The sequence below is a fragment of the Nelumbo lutea genome, chromosome 1 (genome assembly GCF_056320005.1).
Source record: "Nelumbo lutea isolate HS-2025 chromosome 1, American lotus-T2T, whole genome shotgun sequence".
NCBI lineage: Eukaryota > Viridiplantae > Streptophyta > Magnoliopsida > Proteales > Nelumbonaceae > Nelumbo > Nelumbo lutea.
The window spans coordinates 83,130,663-83,152,006 of NC_142684.1; the positions used below are offsets into that span (position 1 = coordinate 83,130,663).

Consider the following 21,344-nt stretch of genomic DNA (forward strand, 5'->3'; position numbering starts at 1 on the left):
GATTGATGGGCCCTGCTCCCATGCTAGTTGTCTGCTTTTATATCTCACTCTGGTGGTGTAGATTCCCCCATGATTGACTCCCATTCTGTTGATGGGTTTATTATTTGCATGTGCAAGCTTTCAGATTCCATCAGGAGTGAATTCATCTTATAATCGTGGTTGTTAGAATCCTTTCCCGTTACTGAGAGGTGTTTGGATGAGAATGGGATTCCAAATGGGAATACCATATAGGAATCATCGGTATTTATGCTTCTTTTTCCCCATCCTAAATTTATCCTACAAATGCTGATAACTGCAGAGCAGAATTATAGATATCTAAACCAAAGGGAGTACAACTTAAAATATGGTGTGTTAAACTAATATTTCATCGTTACCCATCAAACAAAATAAAATTTTCATTGAGCAAATTCATTTATTTTATTCCTGTCTTATTTCCCAAAATTCCTTTGAGAGCATGCTCTCAATTTTCTATTTCTCCCCTATTTTCTATCAAACCAAGTACAGATGAATCGAATTTAAGATTAGAAAATTTATGATGCAGAAAAGATATGGAATGAGAAGAGTTTTGACCATGAATTTTGATAAATAACACCTGATTGGCTACTATGTTTATGATTCCAGTTGACTGGTCAGAAAATTTTCAGATAGCATATCTTTTCCATATCATAGTCGAACCCGATCCGACCTGTTATGCCATGTGGCAGACATGAGAACAAAGTGTTTAGCTTAAAATATATTTTGGGGCATATGGACTGACTCGACCCATATAACCACGTGGCAATCATGAAAAAGGATGTTAGTTCTCTTGGATTTGATTATTTGAATATGTGGGTTGACCCCAGCCCATTGAGGCATTTGATAGAGAAATATATAAAAAGGAAAAGTAAATAAGTATTTCTACTTGGTTATGAGGGACAATACGGGTGGATAAGTGAGTCGATATAGTGGGTAACTGGGTCAATATGAGTGGGTTTTAATCCACTACCAAGAATTTATAATGTCTCAATATGGATGAGTTGGTGTTCAATTCACACCCAATTCAACCTAATTCACCCATTTGTCACCTCTTATTTGCACCCCTACAAAGTCTCTGACTGGTTATAGTGGAGATTAGGGTTGGGGGATGGGCTTCTCCCGTAAAAATGGCCTAGCCAGATAGGTAATTGGATCGTTCCAAAAATAAATAGCAGTGAACATTGTTTGGAAATGAGAAGACACATCCTGATAGTGGAAAAAATGTAAAAGAGGAGGTGGCAAAACATAATTTCAATTTTCAAGCAGGTTCTCTGATGTCTTAGGATGACAAATATGCTCATGTAGGAAATTAACAAAGTCTGTCATTGGAATATGAATGGCTTTGTGTCATAACAAAGTTTTATCAGAAATCGATAAAAAATTAATTGACTGTTCTCTTGACAATTGACACTATTTTTGTTTTGAGGAGGGGAAATCTCGTCAATGGGATTTTAGTTTTCATTGACCAAGAATTCCATGTTCTTTTTTTCAGATTAATGTGGGGTGTGGGGAGTAGGGAAAATTTATTCTTAAGTAGGTAAATAACTTTCTCACTTGGAAGGAAAGTTTTCAATACTTGAATATAATGATTTTTTATGGTTAAAATGGTCATTTCCTATTTTTATTTGGAAAATAAAAGAACATGAATAAATGCACTTAACTGGATAAGTATTTCCCAGAAAAAAACTTACCCAAATAATAATATTTACTCAGACAAATAACTTAGCAAAAAGCAAACAGATCTAAATAATAATAATTGTTGATAAATAGCTCAACCTGCTTAAGCATGCATTAAGGTTACGCACTTATAATTTAACAACCATCCGTGCCATGAATTTATCAATACAAATGGATGACAAGTAGATGTTATCGGATCTCAAATCACAACATGTAATACTACAAAGCAAACAAAAGATAATGAAAAAAATCTACGTACGCATTGGATATATATATCTTCGTGAAATAGGTTTTGTGTTGACTATCCTTCGCTGTTCGCTGTTTAAACACCCATCATCCAAACAGTGTTCTTTGTCTATATACCGTGCCAAAAAGTGTTTTTCTTTTTCTAGTAATCATGAAAGCAATTAAACTCTTTCATTGATTTCTTATTTTTTTTTCTGGTTGGAAGAATATAGTGCTTGGAAGTCAACAATCTAAAGTCATCCATGTATGGTTTGACAATTGATATTGAGTCTCCCTCAGATTCCAGAAATGAGAGGGGTAGATCATTTATTATTTATTAAAATAAATATTTAATTTAGGTCAAGTTCTATGGGATGTATCAATGTGCCCTCATGGTCAAATCCCCTGGTTTGTCATAGATAGCCTTGATCATCACCAGGTCACCGCCGGCTGCCCTTCTTAAACTAGTGGAAAACAATAAAACAACTGCCCCCGGAATTATGAACCGATGCTTTGTTAACAAAGAGTCTAAAGGCCCTTAAATTGATGAGAATACGTATTTAAAATTGAAATCGGATTACACCATTCTGATTTTAATTGTTTGGTTGAATAGAATTAGAATTCATTCCCATTTTTGGTAGAATAGTACTTCTTCATAAAATCCCATTCCAATTGATTTTAATTTTTCTTTTAATTCTTATCTGAATCAAACAAACCAAAAATCGAACCAAATGGACACTGGATGAGTAAGTAAAATTCAAAATAATAATAATTTATTTCATATTTGTTCATCTAACAAAATTGTTTCCAGTATTGATTTTTTGTATAGTTCTTGGTTAAAGGGAAAGGAAAACTAACTTTATCATGAAGAGCATCTAACAAGGCTTATTTATATTTTTTTAATACTTTTGTATTAAAAGTACTAATTTAGTATCCCTAAGCATCATTTAATAATTTCTTGATCATATAAATTAATATAGATAAACACCCTTTTTGTAGAGAAAGAAATTGATTAATATTTCTGTTGAACGAGTAAACAGTAAAGACGCACTTCCACATTCAAGATGCAGCTTTCGTGGTTTATGCTAATTAAAGAAATAAATACACCGTACGACATGACCCCGGCCGGCCGTTCATTTTGTAATTTGTATAAACAAACCTTACTTTCAGATGTAAACAAACATTAAGCAATAATGGAACAATAATTCGTCTATCCTAAGTTAGCATCTACCAATCAAAATCTCTAAAATACCCAATAAGGTTCTGTTAAGAAAGGGACCTAAAATATAGCAGAAAAATCTTTTCTATTTTTTTTTACAGACCTTGTCCACAATGTTCAAATTTTTTATACATCGTATTAACCGGGTGTCGTTGTCAATACTTTAAATAAAGGTTGTTTTGAAATTTGTTTGTTTTCAGGGGATCAGCACTCGTAAAGTGGGCCAGGCTGCAGGCCGCTCATGAATCGGCCGGCCCACCACAATTGGTTGGTCCGAACCCCTGTATCATGCCGGGTTGGGGGTTTTTCATTTAACTTTTTCAAAATTTCTTAAAAAATCATATCATTCATGGGCTCGTAAAATAGCCCGGCACGACCCACATTACCCCTATTTATTTTTTGAAAAAAATTAAAGAAAATACATGCAAATGATTTAAAGTGTCCATGCATCCCTTCAAGCATATCGGGGTGTATGACACTTGAACTTTTCTCAATGCAGCCTAGAAAATCTTTATCCTTACCTCAAAAACCTACTTAAATTACTATACCCATAAGAAAAAAAAAATGAAATTACTAGGAGGGGAGCCAGGGGGTGGCAGAGGGGCTTATGCTTTGAAAATCCCCATAGTATATATTTTGTCTCTCTTATTCATGTTTTTTATCTTTTGACCCCCATATCCATGCTTATTACGCTAAAGAATCCTAACTCCGCCTCTGATGAATCAAACAATTCTAACTTACAATTTTTTGGTTTTTTTTATAAATTCACTTAAATATATAGTTGCGTTTTACAAATTGATGAGAGTAAATACAACCTTCTAACTATTAAATACTTAGGCACATTTAACGTGATCTCAAAGGATAAGAATCACCTCAACGACATATAAGATCATCTTCCAAAGACTTAGGCACTTTCCGACGGCATCACAGACTATTCTCCTTTACATTACGTGGACCTGTAACTTTTAAAAAATTTCTTAGCAACTAAACAAAGCGAAGCTATCTATATATTGCCTATACCAAAACATATGGCATTGTAAAGCTAATCTAATTTTTGAGTCTAAAATAGAATCCACTAGATGAGAGCCATAAATTGAATGGACCCTTCTTAAGGAATGCAGCACCGAGGATAAGGTCGTTTTCTACTTGGATTATTATTTTTTTCTTTTTTACATTATAAATTTTAAACGCTTATTTTCAGGATTTATCTAGGGAAGGTAAAATTTTGGTGGAGTAGAGAGCCCACCTTAATTAGGGAAGCTAGTAAAAGAATCCTTGACCAATGAGCTATATTAAAGGGCCATCAAATGAACTTGACTATTAGGTTAGTCACATCTTCCAGCTTTGTGCCCAAAATTGGAGAGTCGGGTCCTCCCATAAAAAATCTAAACGACCCCCGTTTATAGAACTCATCACATTCCATCAAAGTGACAGAGTCTCTATGAGATTTCCCACATGGTGGTCCATCTGATGGATGGTTATATACCAAGTCTGGCATGGTTTGGTCCGGAAAGATATTAAATTCTTGCTCGTTTATGATATTCCTTTGACTGATTTCATTACTGTCGGCAGCTTAGTGGGTCTTTTTTATAGTAATACCTCCTGATGTAAACCATCTGATTTTAGACACTTGTAATGTAAGTTTATGTGATAGTAAGTGGATTGTTGCAGTGTATGAAAGCCATGTTGTCTTCAACCACAAAGTATGAAACAAAAGGATTCCATTGCACATGGCTTCTAATATACAACCACTAATTAAGCTTTTATATGACAAAAAGAAAAAGAAAAACCTTCTTTTCCTATATGGTTTAATTGGGCTTTTACGTAAATCTATGAAATAGAATCCTTCTTTTTTTTTTTAATTTTAATTTGTTATTTTAAATTACAAATTCTCATCAAATGACCCCATAAAAAGCATATTTGTTTTGTGTTTGGAGGAAAGAGAGCATCTCAAGCGTTTCGAGTCTACATCCAACACTTATTTGGGTCATCACAGAATTTGAAACTATGGAAGGAAAATGGTATTAACTCCATGCATTAAGTCATCATGAAGACTTTGGGCTGTTGAGCATTTGGGGTCACCTTTTTTTACCTACCCCATTACTTTAGGGGTGTGAGTGTGACATTAAATCTCTCATATATTTCTGTGACTGAAACTACATTGTTCTACAATGTCAAACACCTTGATAGTATTAACCCAGCATGAAATTATCAATCTGGCCCACACACCATACTTATGTTTCTTGAAAGAAAAACTGAGAGAGGAAGAGACGTGGCTAGTAACTGCAATGCAATAAGTGGCAGAGGAGAATTATTAGGACAGGTTAGGTAAGGGTGAAAAATGAGAATTAAAAGCTGGTAGTGTGGAAATAGGAAGAAGCATACGTGCAAATGTGGAGATGAAACATGCAATGGTGTCAGGAGTATGGGCATGGTGGTGATACTGATAGGTGTGGTAGTGGTGACGGAGACGAGGGTGATAAAGATGGTGGTAGTGGTTGTGGTTGTGGTAAACAAAGAAAAAGTAATAAATCAATTACTGGTGGAAAATGGTGTTTTAGAGGGGGGGAAGGGACTAGTGCCTAGTGGTAGTGGAATATGATTTTGGTTAATGGCATATGTCTTATACCGTGTTTGAGATTTGGCTTACCACTTGGCCTAGGTCCATTGATTCATTTATGGACACTTCTTTGACAAAAGTAGATCATTGGTTCAATTTGATAAATCACTTGAATGGGTGAGATGAATATGTTATTTTGAAAAAAACACTTTGATACCCTTGAGTTTTTTGGTTTATTTGATATATTATTCGTATGCCCAACATCCATTGAAATCTTGGTAAATCGTCACATGAATGATCTGGATATATATATATATATTTTAACCTTAAATTTTAATATTTTTTAACCACTGTTGATTTGGATGGTCGGACCATTTGGCCTGAAAATTGTTCAGACAACTGGTTCTATTTTATTTCAAACCCAATTTCTAGCTAAAGACCATTAAATTGGTCAATGATTTGTTGACTCAAGCAATTGAATGTTGACTTGTTCAACAGTTTTTGCTTTCTTTTTTAATTTTTTAATTATTTGTTAGAACATGTCATCCATTCAAACCTGGTGGTCTAACTGTCAGCCCAAAAACTGGTGGCCAAAAGTTCCAAATCATTTTTTTAAAACGTTGCTAAACTTTGCTCCAGGCGGAGAGGGGTGGCTATCTTAAATTTTTATTAACCATTGAAAAGTTATATAAAATACAAGGAGGACATAATCCACTTCACCCACTAATCTAGTACAAACTCAACACTGCCCCTATTACAATAAAAAAAAGAAAAAAAAACACACACACACGTATACAAACGTAAAGCTATAAAAATTCAAGAAACAGAGCCCAGAAAAATTAAGCAAGACTATACATAATACCAAGACCTTCAACAGAGTTGAAAGACATGTGCGAGGTTGGTCAGTACTATCATATATAAGTCTTAGGAGGCCTCACTTTGACCTAGATTTTGGATTGATTTAGTACCTTGTTTGGGCAGCTATACCACTTTAAAGGCACGCTATATCATTTAGATGGATGTGATTAATTTAGTAATCTTACGAGGCAATGGCTATCTTAGGTCATGTGGCACATCATTCTATTCAGAGAAGGTTTTTAAGAAACTTTGGCGCTTACTTAAATAGCCCAAATCAGTGGAAATCTCTTGTACATGATTTGGACGGTCAAAACTGAATGGTTGAATTCTCAGTAGGCACGAATTTCAATGATTTAAGATATTTTATAAAGCAAGGTATGGACATTTTAAAGTGTCCTAGATCGTGTGCACATGAACACATATACGTACATGGTCCATTATGGATCTGTTCATTTGCTGATATCTTGTGAGTGGTAAGTTGGTCAATAGGGTACTAATTGATATTTTTTTTTTGAGGATGAATAAGTTGTTTTGATGTTTTTAACCCGTTGTTCACTCGGTGGGTTGAATCATTTGAATTGTAATTCGGCCAAAATTTTGTGTTTAAATCAGTTAAGACTCGTTAGATAGTAAAAAATTATTGATTTGGTTAAGAATTGTTTGACCTAATTGGTTTGACCCTTGATTTATTTGATCCGATAACTAGGTTGCAAGTTGCATACTAAATATATATAAACTTTCAAAAATCATAATTTTACACTCTAATATCCTATTGAAATGATCTTTTTTTTTATAACTTTTTAATACCTATGCAACCTCCGTTATTTTCATAGAAAATAACCTTTTTTTTTACTTTAAATTACAATTTTTAATATTTTTATAAATAAAAAATTTAAAACGTTGAATTGTTTATCTACCTGTCCATAACGCTCTCCCCCTTCCATCCGCCTCTTTACCCAAATAAATTACATCGCACATAACATAAATTGAATTTACCCAAACAACTGTTTGTTGGAGGTAAGAAGTAACACAGGCTGCACTTCAGGATTGAAAAACGTTGACCGATAAATTTCATTCTACGTTATTGATTATAATTTTACAACACTTTTAAATCTTTGTCTCAAATAAGCTTACTAAGCAAATAAGTTAAAACAAACGAGGCATATATAAATTTAAAGAGTGAATGTCACAAAAACGAAAACATACAATAATAGGCTACACCCTCCCCCCTTAATAGTAATAGGGTTAAAACTCAATTGAAAACAGATGTGGGATAAAGCGGTCATCATGCTATAGGGTATGAGCTCTCGCGTCCATGGTTTTCAAAACCATATTGGACCGACGGTCAGACTGGAAAAATCGGGAATTGTTTGCCTGATTGGTTTTGTTTTTTCTTAAAACTATTTTTTTCTTTAAAACCATTGATTTTGATAAATAAATCGCTGAGTCAGCCGATTAATTGCTTGAATGGTTTTGACTGTTTTTCAATTTTTTTTATCAAAACGGGCTGACCATTCGGGTCGAACCTGATAACGGACCTTTGACCGGTTCGGTTTTAAAAACCATGCTCGAGTCTGCCTTCACTGGAACGAGACAATCCCAAAAATCCAACCAGAACCTCCCATGTGTCAATACGTAAGTACTTTTATTATTATTATTATTATTTTTTTTTTTTGGGGGTAAGACAGTATATCACTCTTCACTAGTCGCTTTTGGTTTATTATCGCGTCTTCCGGTCCTCCTTTCATAAAGGTAGTGGATCCGGCGTGATTGACGGTTGGTTCCATATCTCCACTTTAGACGGAAGAAGAACAATATCATTCTTGACGAAAATACCCTTCTCTAGAAGAAAATCAACATTTTTCTTATTGATTAGTGTTCCTGCCTTCCTGGTCCAATTCCAATCTAGTTTGTAACAACTGACATTATGGGCCCATATAACGGGTGAACTAGATCAATAAAGAAGTATCCCCTGTTAAAAGAGACATGTAGATATTACCAACAAGAGGCAACGTGGACCCACAATCACATGATGATGACACTTATCAGGACCATCCTACTATCCTAGCCCTCATCCCCACTCTCCCACCACCATTATACAACAGGGGCGGACACGTCTTTTCCGTTTCACGAACGTGTTGACGAAAGCGAGTGTCACTACACTCTGGTAACTGCTAGTTCTTGGAATAAAGTTGAGGTTAATTTTGTCACTGAAAATAAATAAACATCAGTGGCTTTTCGGAAAATATCCATAAATCTAATTTTCAATTTTCAAATAACAAATTGACGGCTGGATTCGACCACCAGGTTTCCCGGGAACTGACTCCTGAGTATTAGTAAGAAAATGAAAACGACTCGTTTTTATTTTATTTCCTAATCTTCCAGATTACCAGCTCACCAGGTCCTTCGTAATGCTTAGAGCCCGGAGCCGACCGTTCAGTGCATTATAAATGCTTTCCTAAAGCACAAAGTAGTGATTAGTGAATTGCCAAACACAGCTCTTGTTCTTCTACCCTTTTGGCCAACTTTGATACCTGACTCCATCAAACCATGTTTTTTTATTTTATTAAAGAGAATGGTGTGATCTCGGATAAGGTGGTGGGAGTGGGAGTGTGGGACCTAGAAAGGAGGATCCATCATCATAAATCTGTGAAATTACAAGTATGCCACGTGTATTTGACTCGCGATTTTGTTCCCAGTTCCCACGAGGCTTTCAATAATTCTGACTGAGACGGAAAAGTAAAAAGCTTGGGGGTAGCGTCCACACTTCAGAAGCAGAGTTACTGCTTTTTAAAAAGTCACAACCATCATCATCCCTTCGTAGCGTACTGGGTCCCACTGCTTGGATATCCTACGACAATGGATAACGAAGACAAGCCGGTTGCCAAGGACAGACACCCCGTGCATTAATTTTCTTCGCTGCACCGACAAAACGAAATATTCCCATTCATCAACAACTTAACCTAAATAAAAGATTTTTCTCGCGCTGTCCTTAGGTTGACATGAAATATAATGAAATCCGCAACAGTTAAAACTGTTCATGAGTAGGTTTTGCATTCTGCACGGCTCGTTCAGAGTTCATAGCAACACATTTCAGTTCACTTCCCTCAATTTTGTATTTTGAGGCTTATCTTGGACAACGTCAGCGTAACGTGTTTCCGCTCGCTTGGAAACTAAATTTACCTGTTGAGCAGGTCTCCGGTACGAATTTACCGAACTAGATTTTTTAACCCCGTACAGGTAATATAAATATGATAGAAAAGAAACGTAAATGGGCTCCGACAATCCTGCCGTCACTCATTACTCGCTACCCGCCCATTGCTCAGATAGAAACCAGCGAGAAAAGCCCCCTATATGCTCAAATTCCAAAATCCGAGCTTGTCGCCATTACTTTAATGGCGATTGGCAGAACAAAGAGAAAGCCAGCGTATCTTCTATAAAATTCAAAGGAAGCAGAGGACCCTGACGAAAGAAAGCGCGTTATAGTATTGGACCTGAGCTGTTCTCTGAGATCAGACTCCTTTTCGGTTTCTCCCACGCTACGTCGCTACGGTCTGTTTCAAAATGCTGGCAACTACAGTCAACATGAATTTTCGCTTTCTTCCGACTCTCGCTCGCCGAAATAATGTTATTGCGTGATTCTGATCTCTCAGCCCAGCCTTCAAAAATCTCCATCTCACTCATGGATCTGTAATGGTTCTGAAGCTGCTTCGAGCATTCGAGCTTCTCACGGTAAGTAAACAAGATCAGATGAAGAATATGTATTTATCTGTAAGTCTTTGCCGTAGTTTTCGCCGAGATTTGTTTTCCTTGAAAATCTATTGGAGATTTACCGAATTAACTGCTTTTCACTTTCATTCACTTAATCTGAACCATCTTTTTGTTTTATATGTTCTAATTTCGCAGGTTGAAGCTCAATAAGACAGAGACCACTTATAGTTTAGAAAAATCGGAACTTTGCCTCTGAAAATGGGAAAAACAGGGAGAGATTGGACGCAGATCTACACGATCTACGGCATGGACGAATGGCAAACACTAGTTTTCCTCTTAATCCATGCGATCGTCTTCTCCTTTCTCTCCGTGCTGTTCCTAATCTACTTCAATCCTGTTTGTTCGGTCTTCCAATCCATCTTCCCTGCTCTTCCCGCTGGAGCACCTCGCTTCATTGCCGGCTTCATCGGCTCCGTTACGGCTCTCTCCGCCGTCTGTTTATTTTTTGCCGCCGGCAACATCTTCTACTCGTCCGTATCCCTCCACTGGGATATGGCCCAGCGCATGATCAACGTAGTCAGCGATTGGTCAACGGTCAAAACAGCCCTAGACGTCGGATGCGGTCGTGGCATCCTCCTCAATGCAGTGGCGCTACAGCTGAAGAAGGAAGGCAGTTCCGGTCGTGTCGTCGGCCTCGATCGCCGGAAGACGGCGGTGGCGACCCTGCGGACGGCGGGGATGGAAGGGGTCCAGGAGTACGTGACGTGTAGGGAGGGTGACGCGCGTCGGTTGCCCTTCGCCGATAATTACTTCGACGTGGTGGTGTCGGCCGTGTTTTTGCATACAGTGGGGAAGGAGTTTGGCCATCGGACGGCTGCGGCAGCGGCAGAAAGGATGAAAGGTTTAGGGGAGGTGGTGAGGGTGCTGAAGCCCGGTGGGGTGGGAGTGGTCTGGGATCTGGTGCACGTGCCAGAGTACGTACAGAGGTTGCAGGAGTTGCGCATGGAGGACATACGCGTCTCGGAGCGGGTGACGGCTTTCATGGTAAGCAGCCATATCGTATCGTTTCGGAAACCAAATCACCACTTAGTGGGCCCGGCGGAGGTGAGGGTTGATTGGAGGTTTACCAACTTGTGTTAACTTCTTTTTTCCCCCCTCTTAATACCAGAAAAAAAAAAAAATGAGCGCAAAAGACGAAAAATAATGAAAATTTGAATCTGGGGAGGCGAAGTCGAACCAGATTTGTTTTTCTTCCTTTTTTGATTAAGCTACAAGCCTACAATTAGGGAAAAAAACACAAGGAATATAATGTTGAATAGATATGTGTATGATATAGCAATTTCGTGTGTAATGTCCTGTGTTCTGATAGGATGATGTGTCAGAACTCGTGTGGAGTAGCTTAAAGTCGATTGATCGTACGGTGGAAATTTAGGATGGTAAATCCTGAAGAAATATAAATAACTAAATCTGTAATAGGACAATAAGGTGAAGAACATTTAACATGAAGTTAATATGAACAGAGCGATATTGTCGTTGTAGAAATGGGAGTGTATTTATAATTTAGGATAACATGAGATTTTTTGGGTAAACGAGGGTAACATGAAATTGATGCAATGAAAATGGTCATGATGAATGTTTAGGGTTAGGGATGCAACTTTACCTGAAACAATGTAAAGTGTTAGTCAATCCTAATTGCACCTCTGTTTGGAAGAATTGGGACACTCCTAGCATAAATCTCACAGTTACATCTCTTCGTGTATTGGAAATATCTTTGGTAAATAATAAATGTAATTATGGGAGATGTTGTTCAATGTACAGTCAGAACATACTATAAGCCTACAAGGTCAAGAGCACTCTGAGGAGCATATCCGGGTTCTATTTGGAGTGGATGGTGGTCGTGGAAGGGATCTGCTACCGTTACAACGGTAACATCTCCCTTTGTCATTGGTGGGGAGATGTTCTGATGTATGGTTGACACCGTGTTGGTGTCCGTCGCTCTACATAACTGATTTGTGGCGTGATTGGACAGTGGGACCACCAATAATATGGTATACGTATGTTGGTGGTGGGGTAGTGCTCGTACTAAATACTAATTTATGATTGCTAGTTTATGCCGGGAGATGCAATGTTTTCACGTCTCCAACCACGAGATTATGAAAATTGCGTATTGGGAATACCTCTTTATCATTCATGGACTATGTTTTCAAAACATGGTGGTGGTGCTCTGTGGATATGGTTGTACTTATGGTAACAGATACCGGAGTGGCAAATGAGGTTTTGGCGTAGAGTTGGAGGTTAGTCGCTACCTGCGCGTAGAGGTATAATACGGTCTGTGTGCGGGTGGCCCATACTGAGTGCAGGCCGTGCCGCTTCCCTGGAATAACTTGGAAGTCAGCCCAGTATGGCCCATGGCGTAAGCCCGTGTGGGCTTATGTCATGCCACGGGTTGGATTGGTCTGTGGGCAAAGTCTTGGGCCAGGCCGGGTCAAAATTATTTATTTAAAAAATTGAACAAAAGTTAAAATTTTAATTAAATAAATTGTTTATATATACAATAATTAAATAAAATTGAAAATAATAATTTATTTTATTAGTATATTATATACTATATATTATTATATAATTATAACTTATATAATATATAATATATTATGTATAAATATATAAAACTTCAAACAACCCGGCTCAATTTACACCTTTACCTGCGAAAAGATGGTAGAATATGCTCCCAACTCCCCCAGCACTTTTCTTTTTTATTTTATTTTATTTTTTTGTAAGAAGAGCCATCCACAAGGTTTTGGCGTGGCAGCCAACACTCTGCCATTTGGTGTTTGAGCGCGGACTTTTTTTTTCTATTTTAGAAAAGAATTGAATTGGATTGTGTGCGGTCTGTTTTTTGTGTTGTGTTTCTTTGAACTGTTCTGTTAAAAATATGGAAATGCTATCCAAACAAAAGCTAATCTACGAAAACATCTCTGGGACGCTTGATGCAATGGGGAGCCCCTCACATAGAGTTCTGGCCTTTAGGGTGGAGTTTTTGGACTAATGCAACAGGGAGCCCCAGCCAATAATCAAAATTAATTTTCAGCGACGCCGTATATCAACAGATTCAACACCCAAAAATCATTTTTTTGGTTACTTGAGCTGAAAGCCGTGAGCTTGTGATTGTTTTGTAATTTGGTGCATGGTTTTGAAAACTGGTCCAAACCAGATAGTCTAACCCGTTGACCCAAGAATCAGTGAGGTAATCTGTTCCGTTTCACCCTAAAATCATTTTATGGGTTAAAAACTATTGATTTGATGAGTGACATGCTGACTCAGGCAATCAAATCGTTGATTTGACAATGTTTTGTTGGCCGTTTTTTCATTTTAATTATTTTTATTTTTAAAAATCAGAATGAATCATTCATTCGGACCGGACAGACTGTTTGACCGAGAATCGGTCCCCTAAACAGTTTCATGTCCGATCCAGTTTTTAAAACCTTAATTTCGTGAATCGTAATAAAGCATACGGAACAAAAGTTACGAATGTCTGAAAGGATCCAAATTTATTATCCCATCATCATATGGGATTGCATGATAGGTAGGCCATTGGAGATTTTAAACAACATTTTAGTGGTCCATACGAGTGAGCGAGCTCGGATCTGGGGCAACCCACACCCTAAAACAATCTTCTGTAGCTTTACTTAGCACCTTTAATAAGAGCTCTTAATATGGGCCTCAGACCGACTCAACCCAAGTTCCGATCTTGAAATTAGAGTTATAAATCGGGTCAGGCTGCCTGTGGCCTGAGATGATGGCATATAGGCCATGCCAGGCACGGTACAATCGTATGGGTTGTGTTTGGCTGGGGGTTTCAGGTTCATAGCGGATACGGCATGGCATGACTTTGTGTGCCATGTCACCCACAACCCACGTATTAGCACAGTTCCATTGGCCCAGCCCGGCATGACCTATGGGCCCGTAATGGGCCAAACACGGCCCTCCCGAGGAACTAGCCATTGTGGCCCTTGGGGAATCCCCCAAATGGCTAGTTTTAGCTTTTTTAGGGTTTTTTTTTTATAGAAATACCCCTCAATTAACAACTATTTATGTATTTTGGCTTCGGGGGGGGATGGTAATGCCCCTCCAATAGCTATGTCCTATAAGATAACATCTAGTTTGTAGGTTGGGACTTTGGGGGCATTTGGGTAAAGTGATAAATGACTTTATAATGACCAAAATACCCCTTTCAACAATTAAAAAAATAGTTAGTTTTTGGGGTATTTTGAGCAATTGAATTATTTTCAATTCTTATAAATAGCCCCTATCCTCCATCAAATTCAGCAATTCTGAATTCTCTTCTCAATTCTTCATTCCCATTATCTCATGCTCTCCAAGTCTCTCATCTCATACTGTCACAGTGTCATACACTTAGCAATTTAGGAGGCTTTGGCCTTTGAGCCTTCAACTATTGAAATTAAGTTGAGGTTCTAAACCGGTAATCTAGCCATCCAGTTGGGTAAGTGCAATTCAATTAATTTTATTCTTTTTAGAATTAAAAAGTGGCCAATTCTTCCTCCCGAAACCAATTCCCCAACATTAAGTTCACTAATCCGATTTAGAAAGTATTTAAAATAGAGGAAGTTGAGAAAAAGGGAAAAACAGCCATTTAACAAATATATAGGATTGAATTTAGGTTATGTAGCAAGGGTGGTACGAGCCCCTTGGGCAAACATTTGCTCTTAATGAGAAATAAGAAAAAGACATCTACTTTAAAGATTTGCTGGATGTTGAGGATAAATTATAAGACAAGGAAGGGCATGACACTACTACACCTGATGAAGCAAACGATTAAAGACTTGAAGTCAAGGAGATGGAGTAGTTTTTTAAATTTTACTTAAATCATTTGTTATTTTTTCAACGATATAATTTTTTATTTTCAATTTGTAATTTTTTTATATTTTAAATAAAATAAAACTCATTTTTTCCAATTTGTATTTTGGTAAGTATTTTATTTATTTCTTTGTTAGATTTTTTTTATATTTTCAATGTATTTTAGTTTTACTTATAAAAAAATTAAAAAAATCAAAATCTCAAAAAAGCAACAAAAAAAAAAAGTTTTGGCCATTTTGGCCCAGTTTGGCCCAGGTCCAAGCCCACAACATGGCCTACAGCTCGCCCGACCTAAACCTATAGCATGACATGGGTCCGCGTGGATTCGAGCCGTGGACTGTGCCGGGCCAACCCCCTAAAATATCCCAAAGGAGGGAGGCACAGTGCGGGCCACCTGTGGTCCGTGCCGTGTTGGCCTAATATGGCCCATTTTACAACTCTACCTGAAACATAACCCCAAGATAGGTTTAAGGCCTAGATTTTCATTTACAAAACATCAAATATATAAAATAATATATTGTATAATATGTGTATAAGTTTATTTTATATATTATATACTATTATAGGTGTCATACTATATTATTTTTATATAAAATATAAGTATAACATAAAATAACATACATACATATTCAGCACAGGTTTTCCCTATTGGAAAATGATCACCCCCACTTGTATGTCATCATTTATATCATTTATAGGCATATGTTCCAAATGTACAACCATATTGTCTTGTGGGTAACAGATTTCGAGGTAAAATTCGCTATGCCCGAGGGCATAGCCTTAGGCTAAAATAGTAAAATCATGGCTTTCGATGCGGGGGATGTTTGGTATGGCTTCCGTTTATTGAAAAAAAAAAACTTGGATGTTGTATTCTGGGTTGGCTGCAGGCTTCATTAAAAGCTGGAACCAGTTTGCGTACTTGTTCACGACCCACTTCGCCACCAACAAAAGATATCCAAAGTAGGCGACCTGCCTCCTAAACAAGGTTCAATGATGAGATGAGACACTTCGATACTACATCAAGTAGTTTAACTTGGAGCGCCAACATCTTCCGAACCTCGACCTGGCTATTTAGCTCACCACAATGGTCAACAACGTCTAACACCCCAACTTGCATTGGGAAGTCGAGTTGAACCCTCCAATTCTATGGAGGAGTTCCTCCACCAGGTTGACTAGTTCACCAAAGGAGAGGAGGCACTCAGATCCCAGTTAGAGCTGAGTGAGAAGAGGAAACAAATAGAAGAAGAAGCGGGAAGTAGCAAGTAGAGGTGGAAGAGTAAGTCACCGAAGTGAAGCAAGTCCCCTCGAAGCAAACACAACAAGTCATCTAGAAGAAGTAGGTCCACACATCAAAGCAATAGGTCGTCATGCTAGCATTCGAGGACCCCTTTCTAGAGCATGAGCTATATTGCGCTCAACACAAAGAGAGGGGAGATCCTAATGCACATAAGATGGTTGAGTATGTCAAGTGGCCACCTAGGATGAGAGGTAACCCCACAAATAGAACCCAAACAAGTACTATCATTTCCACCGCAACATTGGCCATGACACTGAGAACTATTGCAACCTCAAGGATGAGATCGAAGAGTTAATCCGTCGAAGCTATTTCAAATAGTTCCACAAGCGTGATAACCAAAGCCAACCCGCTGACCAGCCAGAAGTGCCAGAGTCGAGAAGGGGCTAAAACAGGGATCAACCACCTTGGAACCCACCACCACTAGAGCGGCCCACTCGTAGAGTGATCAACATGATCACGGGAGGATCTATTGTGGTATGCTGTAGTACTATGGGAGGGAAGAACTCAGTTTGGGAGCCCGAGCCCGATGATAAGAACCTTCCGAAGCACCCTCGTGTGGAGGAAGTCATATACTCTATCGAGGACGAAGCTTGCGGAATCTAGTATCTGCATGATAACTCCCTCGTTGTCAAGATGATTACCATTGACTTCAAGGTAAAGCGGGTTTTGGTCAACTCCGAAAGCTCGATTGACTTCTTATTTCTAGACGCATTCGAGAAGATGCAACTTGATAGGAAAGATTTGTAGCTGGCCAACGTCCCCTGGTCGGTTTCAATGGAGATGTGGTACGACCCCTTGGCCGGATCAAAGTGCTAGACACAGCAAGCTCAGAATCGAACTTAGTCCGCTTCGAGCATAACTTTCTAGTGGTCGTGACTCTATCCCCTTACAATGTCATCTGTGTTAACCTATCTTGCATGCACTCTAGGTAGTAGTGTTGACCTACTACTTGTCAATGAAATTCTCGATGAGCTACGGAGTAGTGGTGGTGCAAGGTGAGCAACTAGAATCACGCAAGTGCTATGTAGCAGCACTGAAGGGCAAAGGGAAGCTAGCAAACAACGTCAACCTAGAACCGCCCTTGAAGAATACCGATGAGCTCACTCTCTCCATGGAGGACACCATCCTGGTACCGGTCTCAGACACCGAGCTCGAGAAGATGGTGCATATCAGAGCTTGCCTTAGAAACCCCATGTGGTCACAATTGGTAAGTTTTTTACTTAGTAATTTAAATATTTTTGCTTGGTTGCCAGCAGAAATGCCCATCATAGACCCCCCTATCATTACTCATAGGCTGAATTTTGGCATTTTAATTAGACCAATCAGGTAGATGAAGAGGAATCTTGCCGTTGAAAGGTGGAGGATAGTTGACGAGGAGATTGGGAAGATTATTGTAGTAGATTTTGTTAGAGAGGTCTAGTACTCAAGTTGGGTTGCCAACCTATTGCTCATGAAAAAAGCTAATGGCAAGTGGTGCATGTGCATTGATCACACTGACCTCAACAAAGCATGCCTAAAGGAAAGTTTCCCGCTCCCCATAATAGGCCGCCTGGTAGACGCAACCTTGGGGACAAGTTGTTGAGCTCCATTGATGCCTACCTTGGTTATAATCAGATCCTGATGGACTCGGATGACCAGGGAAAACTAGCTTTTGTAACTAAATTAGGCTTATACTGCTATAAAGTAATGCCCTTTGAATTGAAAAATGTTAGAGCACTTTCTAGCGACTCATAAATAATATGTTGATAACATGGTCATGAAGCTCAACCCAAACAACTTTCTATGACTTTAGTTTCCGATTTAAATTGTGTTTTCGAAATTTTAAGAAAATATAACATGAAGCTCAACCCAAACAAGTGTGTCTTCTTGGTCACGTTGGGCAAATTCCTCAGTTGCATAGTGCACCAATGTGGCATCAAAACCAACCTAGATATAATCCAAGCTATCTTAGATATGAGACCACTTAGGTCAATTAAAGAAGTACAATAGTTGATAGGCTAGATAGTCGTCCTGAATCGGTTTATGTCTAAGTTGGTTAGGTGGTGTCTCCCATTCTTTAAGTCCATAAAGAAAAATGAAAACTTCAAGTGGATTGAGGAATGCCAGTTCACATTCAATGAGCTCAAAAGGTACCTAAATTCACCTCCACTATTGACCAGACCAGAACTAGGAGATGAGCTAAAACTTTACCTCTCCGCAATTGATGAGGTGTTTAGCTCAGTATTAATTCGAGAAGTGGGCAGGGTGCAACAACCACCTATCTATTATATAAGTAAACTTTTGCATGCTGTTGAGACTAGTTACCTCAATATAGAAAAGCTGGCCTCCTTCTTGGTATTGGTAGCTCAAAAGTTGTGGCCATACTTTCAAGCCATGCCGCTGTAGTCCTAACCGGTCAACCTTTGAGATACGTTCTTTAGAAGATCGAAGTCTCAGGAAGACTGACGAAGTGGGACATTGATCTAAGCAAATACAACATCTAGGGGTGATCATTTCAGCCTAGCCTAGGCCCATATCAGGCCCACAAATTTTAGGGTTGGGCTTGGGCTTAATACTTCAAGCCCGACCCGGGCCTGTCCTGGCCCACATATATTTAAACTTACACATTTTTGGTATAATGTAGACTTATGTATACATGTTCTTTTACATTATATTATATATTTTACATATAAATATTATAACATATGTATAATTTATATTGTATGTAATATTTTATATTATATAATATATAAAAGAAAAGTTTATATGAATGCTATGTCATTTAATATGAAATATTATAGATATATAATGTTTTATATATAAAAGATATTGGCTCGAAATCAGGCCCGGCCTGGCCTGGGCCCGTATAGACTTGGGCTAGGGCTTATGTTACAGGCCTAGAACCCCAGGTCGGCCCGGGCCCGGGCCTAAGCTTTAGTCCTTATCATAAGTGCAAAGCCTGGCCCGATCCATGATCACCCCTAACGACATCCGGTTTGAGTCGCACCCAGTAATCAAATCACAAGTCCTAACTGACTTTGCCGTCGAGTGCACGTTCATCACGCCGAGCCTGAGCCTAAGCTTTATCCCTTATCATAAGTGCAAAGCTTGGCCCATGATCACCCCTAATAACATCCAGTTCAAGCCGTGCCCAGTAATCAAATCACATGTCCTAGTTGACTTTGTTGCTGAGTGCACGTTCATCACGCCGACCCTTGGAGTGGTTGAGCCTGCTACCACTTCAGAGGCATCTACCAGTGTAGCGCCCGACCCGACCTAGGAAGAAGAGCTCTGTATCCTCTACGTGGACAGCTCATCCAACCAATGCAAAAGCGGAGATGGGCTGATTCTCTATGTGCTCAGCGAGATGAAGCTGGAGTACGCCCTTCTGTTTGCGTTTGAATCATCGAACAATGAAGCTGAGTATGAGGCACTAATAGCTAGGCTGTCATTGGTAGTGAACCAAGTGAATGGGCAATATGAGGCCTAGGAGCCTGCCATGTCGGTCTATTTGACTATGGAGAGAGAGCTCCTTCCCAACTTCCACTCCTGGTATATTCATCAAATTCCGAGGTCTGAGAACACAAAGGCTGATGCACTTTCAAAGCTAGCCAAAGCAATGAAAATCCCAAGTAGAACAGTTTATGTCGTAGACCTGTCATGACCTAGTGCAAAGAGGGTGGTAAAAGAGGTCACTCCTATTCTGGTTGCCGAGCTGAGCTGGATTGATTTGCTCGTCAATTACTTATGCCATAGAACCCTACCAATAGACCAAATGCAACGCAGAGGGTAGAATGACAATCACTCACTACGTCATCATTTGCGAGCATTTGTACTATAGTTCACTTACTCTCCCCTACCTGCATTGCTTGCGTCCAATCGAAGGAAGCCATGTGCAATGTGAGATCCATGAGGGTTTTAGTGGAGGAAGCCTAGGGGGAGGGCGCTTGCCCATAAAACGCTAAGGCAAGGATGTTATTGGCCTACAATGAAGGTGGATGCATTTGAGCTCGTTCGGAGGTGTGATAACTGCTAGAGGCATGCTAACATACCACACTAACCCGTCATCAACCTTAGGTACCTGACCAGCCTGTTGCCATTCACTTTGTGGTGGATTGACATCCTCGGTCCTTTTCCACCTATGACCAAGCAGAGAAGGTTCTTGGTCATGGCGGTTGACTATTTCACTAAGTGGGTGGAAGCTGAGTCGTTGGTATCAATCATAGCTTGAAATGTACGAAACTTTTTTTGGAGGAACATTGTTTACAGATTTGGACTCCCCAAAATATTGGAATCAGACATCGGAAAGCAGTTCGAGGATATCAAATTCCAGAATTGGTGTGTTATGATGGGTATCCAACAGAATTTCACCTTAGTAGCTCATCCCCAAGAAAATGGGTAGGTTGAAATAACGAACAAGACAATCCTCTGCGGACTTAAAGCTCAACTTTTTCCAAGCTAAGAGTTTGTGGGTGGACTAGCTGCCTAGTGTTTTTTCGAACTACTGAACTACAATCAAAATGGTAACTAGAGAGACTCCCTTCAATCTAACGTATGGAACGAAAGCTATTATCCCCATCAAAATCAAAGTGTTGACCTTGTGGTTTGAGGCTTACGACGAGCTACGGACCAACCTCGACCTAGTGGAAGAAGTCCAAGACTTGGCCTATATCTAGACCACAGTCCACCAACACCAAGTAGCTCGTTGTTATAATGCCTGAGTCAAGAAACACTAATTCCAGGTTAGCAACCTAGTGCTCCGGAAAGTTATGATACCTGAGCCCAGTGTAGGGAATGTAGGACCAAACTAGGAATGTCCCTACAAAGTACTTAGTGTGATTAGCGAAGGAATGTACGATGTTGAGACATTGGAGGGGAGGCAGTTACCCTATGCTTGGAACATGAATAACCTAAGGAGATATTACTAC

At 39.0% G+C, this 21,344-nt stretch overlaps 1 protein-coding gene across 1 annotated transcript; it reads left to right on the forward strand.

Moving 5' to 3' along the window:
• Positions 1 to 10,148: 10,148 nt before the first annotated feature.
• LOC148875760 (sterol 24-C-methyltransferase ERG6A-like) lies at positions 10,149 to 11,616 on the forward strand. The gene is made up of 2 exons (XM_088965311.1): positions 10,149 to 10,286; positions 10,461 to 11,616. The coding sequence occupies exon 2, from the start codon at positions 10,524 to 10,526 to the stop codon at positions 11,403 to 11,405; it is 882 nt and encodes a 293-aa protein (XP_088821437.1). The 5' UTR covers positions 10,149 to 10,286; positions 10,461 to 10,523; the 3' UTR covers positions 11,406 to 11,616.
• Positions 11,617 to 21,344: the final 9,728 nt, after the last annotated feature.